The sequence below is a fragment of the Equus caballus genome, chromosome X (assembly GCF_041296265.1).
Source record: "Equus caballus isolate H_3958 breed thoroughbred chromosome X, TB-T2T, whole genome shotgun sequence".
Lineage (NCBI taxonomy): Eukaryota > Metazoa > Chordata > Mammalia > Perissodactyla > Equidae > Equus > Equus caballus.
In genome coordinates this window covers 101,013,019-101,023,227 of record NC_091715.1, presented here as the reverse complement: position 1 = coordinate 101,023,227, position 10,209 = coordinate 101,013,019, and the positions used below count along the sequence as shown (strand labels likewise).

General features: G+C 42.8%; 1 protein-coding gene across 1 annotated transcript in view; it reads left to right on the top strand.

Annotated features, from left to right (window-relative positions):
• Positions 1-2,662: 2,662 nt before the first annotated feature.
• LOC100060857 (nuclear RNA export factor 2) overlaps positions 2,663-10,209 on the top strand; it is a 30,956-nt gene continuing 23,409 nt past the window's right edge. The window contains exons 1-2 of the mRNA XM_070258709.1: positions 2,663-2,899; positions 4,340-4,435. Of these exons, the coding sequence (XP_070114810.1) occupies positions 4,393-4,435 (43 nt within the window). The 5' untranslated portion in view covers positions 2,663-2,899; positions 4,340-4,392. The remainder of the gene's footprint in view (positions 2,900-4,339; positions 4,436-10,209) is intronic.

Below are 10,209 nucleotides of genomic sequence, written 5' to 3'. Positions count from 1 at the left end.
CTAAGCTTGGAAACTTCCTTAATTGTCTCTATCAGCTCTGTGACAGAAAGCACTTCAGGTTGGCACTCTAGAAAAAAGTATAGCAATCATCAACAGGGAACCCACACAAATAGAACTTTTCTTTTATTCAGAGATTCACTCAGCCAATTAAGGCCCCCAAATTTAGATTCATCAAATAGATCTTACTCAGACTCACTCAATCATTCCGGTATTTGAGGTCTTCTGAACTCTTTGCCCTTCAACAGCACTAGAAAGTTAGAGAAGTCAGGCATGAGGAGAAGAGAAGTTAGTTTACGAAAAGGAAAATGTGAAAATGATTTCAAAACCATTTTTTGGACTGTCAAAGCCATAAGTAAAACACAGCAAAGAAACCATGAATAAGTTGTGTCTTATAAAATAAACATTTATCAAAAAGTTACTGTTTCCGCTATCCTCTTCCTACCTCTGATGAGACAGGAAGATACACAAGAAGAGAGTCTCTTTACAGATAACACCACAAATCCCCCTAGAGGGCTCTAAAGTTGAACCATGCTTGAAGCATGGTTCTCAAATCTGGGGATTCCACAGACTAATAAAATGTCCAAAAAAGAAGAGTTACTGACAATGATTTGCTGATTTTTATTTTCCCACATATTGACATTAAGGCAAACAAAGAAAAACATCCACCTTACCATCACCAAAATAATCACTTAATTTTAAAAGTAGATTTTAACATCCCAAAAGGCAGAAAGTCGGTAAATAAAGTCGATATACAGTAATCCTTTCAATTGGATCGATTTAACTTTATTTTTAAAAACTTATTACAATATCTTTGTTTTATTTCACTCAAGATTGGTAAGAACTTTTCCATACACTAGCTTGGAATTTGGTAATCACTGTTCTGAGTTCATTATGCAGATTACTTACAGGAGTGATACATCGTAAGCACACAGAGTAGTTATAATTATTTACTTGGTATACGACCAAAACATGCAAGAAAACTATTTCCTCACTCACTTTCAATATAGTTCCATAATTTGTTCAGAGAGAACTATTTATCCCCAAGACATAATAAAACTCACATATAAGGATCCTAAAACTCACCAAGGAGATGGTCTACTTATGTACATTTACTTCTCGTTAAAAAAGTCTTTCAACAAACGTTAGTACCATCAATCGACACCTCCTTTCTACCCTAACTGAAAAGCTACATATGTTAAAATATACCAGCTAATCAAGTCACTAAACCATTTATTTCAGAGACACTGTGAACCAATACTTGTGCTATTCTATGAACTAGCAGTGACCCTTAGTGGCCACCAGAGGAACATACGTGATTCAACTTAGTATCGTGGTTTCCAACTATTTTTTCCGTCTGTCTTCATGACTTTGACAGATCTTCAGATTGATGTTTGGTTAAGTGCACTGGAGATTATTGTAAGAGAACTGCAATTTGAGTTCCCATGAGGTTGGGCTAGTCAAACCAAAACCTCAAATAAATGCCTACCGTAAGGCGTGGAAGAGACCTCATGCCCCTATGTATACAGAAAAAGAGTTATTATAGATCTGAAGAATTTTACCCTAGACCAGTGATAATTTTTATGTCAACAAAATACTCCCAGAAAAGGACAGAACACAATTCCAGCACTAGATAATTTGGATTCTCTCAAATCCATCCTAGATCTACCATTTGCAATCTACAAAATCAAAATACAAGAACGTAATCTATTTTCCATGTTTTGAACTAACTCAAATACTCCCATCTTGTCAAACACAAGTAATTGTGCTTTATTGCCCTCTTTCGCAAGAGCCAAAATGTCTTTTAATCGTACTTGCCAATCAGGGGCCTAGATCCCATATGTAAAAATTAGAGGGGAAAAAAGACAAGGAAAAGAATAATCCAAAAGAGGAATAGCAGAAGGATGAGAAAGGAAAAATGCAAGGTTGCAAGAGCCTTCTGTGCCCTTTAAAGGCACTTAACCCACAGGCTGTCTATTCCTTTAACCTAACTGGTATCAAGCACTACCCAAGGAAGTGATTGTAGAATTCTAGACCTACCAGGACGGTGGCCATCTGAACAGAAGCTCTTGTTTTCCTGGCTCTGCCCTGGTGTTTTAGGCTTCTGGGCCTCACCCTCTGCTTCACTGGAATCATTCTGGAGCACAGTTTCCTCAGTCTTGGGCTACGAGTCACGTGGAGGCTGCCATCATGTCAACAATAGTTATTTGGCAGGCCCAGCCCTACCTGTCATGTCGGCGCCATGGGCTCCTAATCCCAAAGGTCATGCCGTCTCTTTGGCCCTGTTGCCGCTATGGTCGAGTGGTAGGTCCAGCTCTTCAAGTCACGACAGCAGCGTGGACCCTTCTCTCATGTAGCCCTTACTGGCTACGAGCATGTGGAAGCATCAGCCGTTGACGTCATATAGGTGAGCCACTGCTTAGTGTCACCTGGATGCTATGGTTATGTACCACCCCCGTGCCCATGGTACACGTGAAACTCAGCCGTCTCTGTCACGTGAAGCTCGTGGGCTACTAAACACTGCAGATCCATGTAGAGGCAACAATGTGGCTCCTACCACACGTGGCAGACAAAGCCCTTTCAGTGACGTGGGCATTGCGCTACCGCTATTGGTCACGTGGATTCTGCGGTCACGTGGCAGGATATGGTCACGCGAGACTCAGCCCTCTTAGTCAGGCGAAGATTGAGGGCTCCTGGACCCTGAGGGTCACAGGGATCCTGAGGTCACGTGACTCCTTGTGGTCCTGCAGCTCGGCTTAGCCTGAAAAACAGTTGCCAACAGATGCAGAAGACTTTAGAACTGGGGTGTGCCCCCTGGCTCAGGGGGAACTCTGATGAGACGTCGGCTCAGACCCCAATCTTTCCACCAACTTGTATATCCTGCTGCGGTCTGCAGTGTCCGGTAAGGGGGCCGGCAGCCAGTATTAGAAGTTTAGTCAGAGAATTGGGCTTTTGGGGGCGGTCATGCGGCCGGAGACCTGAGAGGGGGCTGGGCAGACGTAGGGGGAGAGCTTCTGAATGTGGCCTGACTTTTGTCCACCGGTCAGAGCAGCCCTGTGGGTGTGTGTGACCTGATCCTAGACCCACGGGAGCTGCTGTCGGTGGAGAGTGAAGCGGCAGAGGGTGTTCTGCATCGGAGGGTGGGGGGGGCCGTGGAGGGGGCTGCGGGGCTTCCTGGGCTTGTATGTCGTCTCAGCAGCAGGGCTCTGGAACCCGGACGGGACCCCCTTGCCCGCCCCCACACTAAAGCCTCATGCCTGCTTATCACCCCTCTATCTTCGCTGTCCGTGCAGTGTGACAGCCTCCTCTGACCATGCTGTGATTAAGGAGTCCAGAGACCTCCTAGATGCCGATTTGTATAGATGATTCCAAATCCTATCTTAATTTCTGCCACTTACTCGATTCTGTAAAGATTCTTCTTTATTCCCTCGATGTATTTTCCCCCCACAAACATTCCAAACGTGTGCTCAAGAAAGAAGCAAAGCGGAGCCAGCCCGGATGGCCTGGTGGTTGAAGTTTGGTGCTCACCGCTTTGCTGGCCTGGTTTGGTTCGGGTTTGGAACCGTCTGTCGGTTGCCATAGTGTGACGGGGACTCACATAGAAGAACTAGAACTGCTTACAAATAGGATAAACCACCACGCACGGGGGCTTTGGGGAATTAAAAGAAAAGGAAGGTTGGCAACAGGTGTTAGCTCAGGGCGAATCTTTCCCTGCAGAAAGAAAGAAAGAAGCAAAACAGAGCTAGAGGGAGATGGAAAGGGGAGGAAGCGGCAGAGTGGGAGAGGAGGAGGAAGGGAGGGGAGAGAGGGAGAGAGTGAGTTTATTTTCAGGAATTTGATATTTCAGTAAAAGTGTCAAAGTAGCCTTGCTGTGAAGATTCAGACTTTATTTTTATACTTAATTTGAAGTTCAGGGGTTTTACAAAATACTTCTGGGAGCTGGGCAGCGATTTTTCCATGCTTAGGATTTCTAAATGGCTTAAAGCAGTTCAGCCAGACACTATTGTTTCTGGTTCCCCCCATGAGTTTCTAACCATTGCTTCTTAGACTTCTTGAAAACTCCCTCCGTTCCTTCACTTGGAAAATAATAGTGAATTGATTTAAGAAAACACTAGGTAAAATTGTGGGTGATACTCACATTTGGCATGTCACGAAAGTGGTATTGAGTAAGTAAAGTAGAGCGAATAGCAAGATTGTGCTTACATTTATGGGGGATTTGAGTACTTCTTGACAAGTATATTCAAGAGTTCAACAATTCTTCAAGGTTCAAGAATACTGTCATTTGTGATAGTGTGTAATACATGTGGCTGAAATAATACACTTTATTTTTCTCTCATTTCAGCATTTCCAAGTTTGTTCTGCAAACACCAGGGCCAAGAAAGAGCAACAACAAAAATGTACTCTACTTTACAGAAGGATAGGACAAACAGGACTGAAGGTAAATTAATTTCCACACTGTAGGAATTTTTTAGAGAATATGCTAATATGCAGTACGAATCTCCAAGGAAGGGATAGTTTGCCTAACTTACATGGGAATGGAACATTTTTCCATGGAGCGTCTCGGGTGCTAGTGTTCTTCAGAAAATATTTTGGGAAATCCTGTCCAAATTAAATCTCTACCACTTTAAAGCCGTGTGTCGTTGTTTACTAAGAGCAATGGGATGTATGTTTATAATAATTATAATGTACTCATCTTTTCACTAAGAAATTACTTACTGCTCTTTCATTCCTTTTATCTTATCTCATTGGCCAGTCTCTCTCTCGCTTAAATCTTGTCAGTTTTTCGTTCTTCAGAGCTAATCCCAATTTCTAAGCATGTTTCTCGTAGCCTGGCGGCAAGAATAACTGCGTAAGTGCAAATCATTAGGAACGCTTATCTGTAGCAGCAAATATAGTGCCCCCATCTAGAAAGCAAGATACAACTTATCTATCAGGATCAGCAGACACAATGCCTCTCATTTTATACAAATAATCCACACTTTGTCAAAACAGTTTTGTTATTATTATTTAACAATTCTGGCTGCCATGTTTTGACTCTCTATTATATGTCAAGCCCTGTGATAACCTCGTGGTCTGAGTTAACTCGTTTAATCTTCAGAAAAATCCTACGAGGGTTTATTTTAATTTACAAACGAGACATGAGAGTCTGGAGAGGCTGAGTTATGCCGTAGCAATAGACAATCCCCAAATCTCAGCGGCTGCTCCTCACTCCTACTGCATGTCCACGGCAGGTGCACGTCCATCACAGGATGGTGGATGTTGGGGGTCTGAGCAATTCTTATTGGAATGATTTGGAGACCCCAAACTGGCAAAGCAGCCACCATCTGGAAAACTGTCAGTCACTGTGCCCGAGGGGAAGAGGGCCCTGGGGGTCTCAAACCAGCAGCCATAGGCTCTGGCCCAGAAATAACACATGTCACTCCCAAGCCATTAGCCAGCACTAGTCATATACACGGCCCTGCCCAAACAAAGGGCATCAAGCGAGAAAGGCAGTTCTACCAGGTGCCTGGAACAGGGGAGAAATGGAAGCACTTGGCAGACAGCACCACTGACTACTGCATGATGGGACTGAAACTCAGGGAGACTGAGTACTTGCCTAAAATCACATAGGCAGTAAGTGACAGAGCCGGGATTTGAAGCCAGACACGTATGTTTTCAAAGTCGATGTTCTCTCTATCCTCCTTTCAACATTGTATGCTATGCCCTTAAATGACATTCATATATATTTGTAGCAGAGATTCCATGACTTAAATGCTCCAGTTCCCTCTTCCTTAATCATCTGCTATTCCAACAGTGCAACTGAACAGACATGATGGCGTTGACCATAAACAACAGCACTGCTAGGCCACACCTCTCTTCCAAACGAAAGAAGCTACTGGACTTTTGAGCGTCCGTTATATTCAAGAACAAAAATTAGAAACTAGGACCTGATGGTAGATGAAAAGACTGTTTATTGATCATTTGCTTAATAAAAACTAATCTCGTGTCTTTCCACCATTGTCAAGGAAAAATAATAAAAACAAGAGCAGAATGAAACTGCTAACTGATATGAGAGAATTCAACAAAAATGCTAAATGTCAGTACTTTTTTTTTGGTGAGGAAGATTGGCCCCGAGCTAACATCTGTTGCCAATCTTCCTCTTTTCGCTTGAGGATGATGGTCCCTGAGCTAACCTCTGTGCCAGTGTTCCTCTGTTTTATGTGGGATGCTGCCACAGCGTGGCTTGACGAGTGGTGCTAGGTCCGCGCCTGCGATCTGAACCTGTGAACCCCTGGCCGCTGAAGCAGAGCAGGTGACCTTAACCACCATGCCACCAGGCCAGCCCCCTAAATGTCAGTACTTTAGAGACATAGGATAATAAAGAAACCTCTGGCAACAGGGGTCAAGAAAATTAGAGGTAAGGCACAGATAAGCCACTTGTGGAATGAAAAAGCTGTCATGCTTGCAGTTACAGCAAAGATTCAAGAGGTAAGATGATAATATGAGAAAGATAGGCTGATACATTTAAAATTTAGATTAAATAGGTAAATCCCAGCAAAAAATATAACTTTCCATACTGGTGTAATAGAAAATCTTAATATTTTTTTTCTTTCTGCTTTTTTCTCTCCAAATCACCCCAGTACATAGTTGTACATTTCAGTTGTGGGTCAGAAAATCTTAATATTATTAAAAGTATTCTTGACGAGGAATACACGAGAAGGCCAAATTATTAGCCAATCTCAACTAGTTACATAAACGCAGAAAAGTGTAAATAAATTAATAGCAAACTAAATCCAGCAATGGCTAAAACAGGTAATACTGCATGACAAAGTTGTGTTTAATCCCAAGCATGCAGCGTAGGTTTAACATTAGGAGGTCCGTAATGCAATTTAGCACGTTAGTGGAATAAAGGAAGGAGGAAAAGATGATTATCACAAAATATCCAGTAAAAACAGGTTTACCAAAAAAATCAAATCACCAATCAGGATTAAACAACAATAATAATAATTCTCGGCAATTAATAAATAGAAAGATATTTCTTTAAATTGACAAGAAGTATTAATAAAGAACAAACTACATCAAACCTCACTCTTAATCCTGAAACATTAAAAGCATTCCCTTTAAAATCAGAAAAGAGACAAAGATGACTCATGTGACCACTTCTTTTCAGCATCATCCTGCGTCTCCTAAGCAGTACAGCAAGCCAGAATACATACACGCATCTATACATCCATAAAGAAATAAGTGTAATAATAAGTGAAAATAAAGCTCTCAATACCATATGGTCATCTTCATATAAATTCAGGAGAAGCTACAGAAAATTTAAAAGTGAACATAAAGGTTAATAAGTTTGTAGGACATAAGACTAATATACACAAAATAATTGTGACAAATAGAAAAATACCATTTTCATTCTGAACGTACCATTTACGAAAGCAAAAATTAGGACATTCTGTGAAATAAACTGTGAATCGGCTCCCTTGGTAATTATTCTAACATCCATAAACTCTTACATGCTTTCCTCTTCTATAGAGGCTAGAAAGCTTAAAACATGAAAGAGAACTAGTTGGTGGGTGTGTGTCTGTGACACACACATTAACCAGAATCCCTTGCAGCTAGGGTCCCAAGTGGAATCTCGGTTGTATCAGGCATATGCACCATCCTGAGACTTGGAGGTGTAACTGAATGACGTGGGAGCCCCATATGGCTCAATGACGCGGTCAGCTATGTGTGATGGGAGAGGTCTCTGGGTTTTGTGGAGCGACCATAGCAGGTGCCTAGAATTCAGTCTCTGTCATACATGTCAAGTGGTGGGCAGGCAGCAGTGGTGTTTCAGGTCTAACAGTCCGATAGTGTGAGTGAGCTTCCCCTGGCTGTGCAACATCCAAGGGTACTTTTTCTGGCCGTCACGGGGTTTTTGTAAGCTGTATAACATATTTTACTAAGATATCTTATTTTTATAAAATAGCTAGAATGAATTCTGGCATAGGCAAGTAGAAACCGTGGTTAATAGAGAACTTGACACCGAAACTGTTTGCAAGCAAAGGGCCCTGAAGGAGGCGGGGATCTGGGATAGGTTGTGTGACCTAGTTGGATCTGAAGAGAGTAAGGATCCAGTTGACATTAGAGGATGGGGTATTGGCACTCCAGGGCACGCGGTGGTGAAAGAGTCGCAAAAATTATCACGTGTGTTCACTGGAATTGAAATGTCTTTGAAGTCAGTGTGTCAGTGGAGCAAGCAGCTGCTGTGAGGGACTCAGAGGACACTCCTTTCCCCATGGTATCGGGAAACATGTTGGTGAGGAGAGCGTCTTCACATCTGAAGCGTTCTGAAGTGGCTGACTTGTGTAGGCCACAGGTGAGGTGGGAGGTCCTGCCACTGACATGGTCACCCTCATTTCAGTGGGGATGTTGGGATCCTGGAGCCACAGGCCAAGTAGAAGCACTTAACCCCCCGCATCAAGGTGAGTGCTCTTGACCTTATTCGACAGCACAGATGGCAGGATGGTCACACTGATTTGACCTACCGTAACATTTGAGGGTGGCTACCTGATCAACAGATCCCTTGGATCTTGAAATATCTGAACAGTCTCTAAAGTTGCAACTGACCAGTGTAAAAGTAAGTAAAATTCAAACAAATATTTATTTACAATAAAATATAAGAACATAAAATATAAATAAATAAAACTTTACATCTGGTGACTTGAGCCATCTTGATGGCGAGTGATGGTCCCTTACTCAGTTCCCAACCTGACCCACAGCACCGTGAACGAAGGGACTACTGAAGAAATTCCCTACAATGAAGTCACAAGAAACTACAGTAAATCTTCTTCCTGGGCTTAGGCAGAGGGATCTCCAGCCATTTACCACAGTTACTGTGCACTTGCTTCAAGGACACTTGCTCCAAGCCAGAGCTCAAGAAGCTTTTCCTGGAAAGGGCCGGATCATAGATATCTGAGGCTTTGCAAGCCTGTTGGGCTCCAATGGAGCTACTCCAGTCCGCTGTGGTGGAAGAAAAGCTGCCATAGACGCAGCAAGGCTGTGTTCCAATAAAACTTTATGTATGGACAAGGACGTCTGAGTTGCAAATGATTTTCAGGTGTCAGGAAATAGTATTCTGCTTTTGACTTTTTTCAGCCATTCAAATATGTAAAAACCATTCTTAGCTTGCGGACCATCCAAAAGGAGGCTGCGGGCCAGGTTAGGCCCATGGGCCATAGTTCATCAGTCTCTGCTCGAGCCAAGCTAATGGAATCACTAGGCCCCCAAAACAGCGCTGAGTGGAAACTCAGCAAAATGAGGTGGCAGCCATTCCTAGGGTCTTCTGGCAAGCATCCCAAAAGCTGGTGCTTTTTAACACAGTGGTTGTCAGACTTGGGTGCACGCTGCAACCACATGAAGAGTTTTAAAAATGTGGTTGCCTGGGGCTGCCCCCAATTCCGCTTTGGTGGTTGTGGCTGTAGCCTGGTGCTACTGATTTTTCCCATCTCCCCAAGTGGCTTTAGTGTGTAAACAAGGTTGAGAACTACCTGAACAACTTAAATGATGAGAGTGCAAGTGTTGTACAATATTTAATTTTAAAATCTTATAATTGTGGTTTTGGAATAATAATATTCTAATAATAAATACATACAACATTCCAATAACAATCACTATGTAGCTATGCTGAAAGTATGAAATAAGAATTCCCGTGTAAGAAATGGGGAAGACTCTCTTAGGTAAGGAAAAAAAAAGGAATTGGGACAACACAGTGGCAAGGCAGAGGCCACCAGTGTTAGGGCCAGGGAGGAAGCTCAGCCAGCAGCGAGGCCAGAGCAAGGTGTAGAGTCAAGCCAAGCCCCAGCGAGCCCAGGGCTGACTCAGCAGTGAAGCCTCCTCCGTAGGAGACAGTGAGAACCCAGGCTGAGCACAGAAGGGACGGAAGAAACTCAGCAAATGCAGTGATTTGTACTGAGGGAAGAGAAGAAACAGAGAAAGCTGCAAAAGACCTTAAGATAATATTTCCTCAGAGAGATAAAGGAGTGATGAAGGAAGAAATTATATCCATTATATAAGAACAGAAGACTGACCAGGAAGATGGCTGCTTGAACACAAGGATCTGCTTTCACCTCCTCCTGAAAGTTCGTTAAAACAATATTAGGGGTAAGCAAATCAATACAGTGGGATATTACTCAGCAATAAAAAGGCAAGAACGTGGATGGATCTCAAAAAAACTTATGTTGAGTCAAAGCA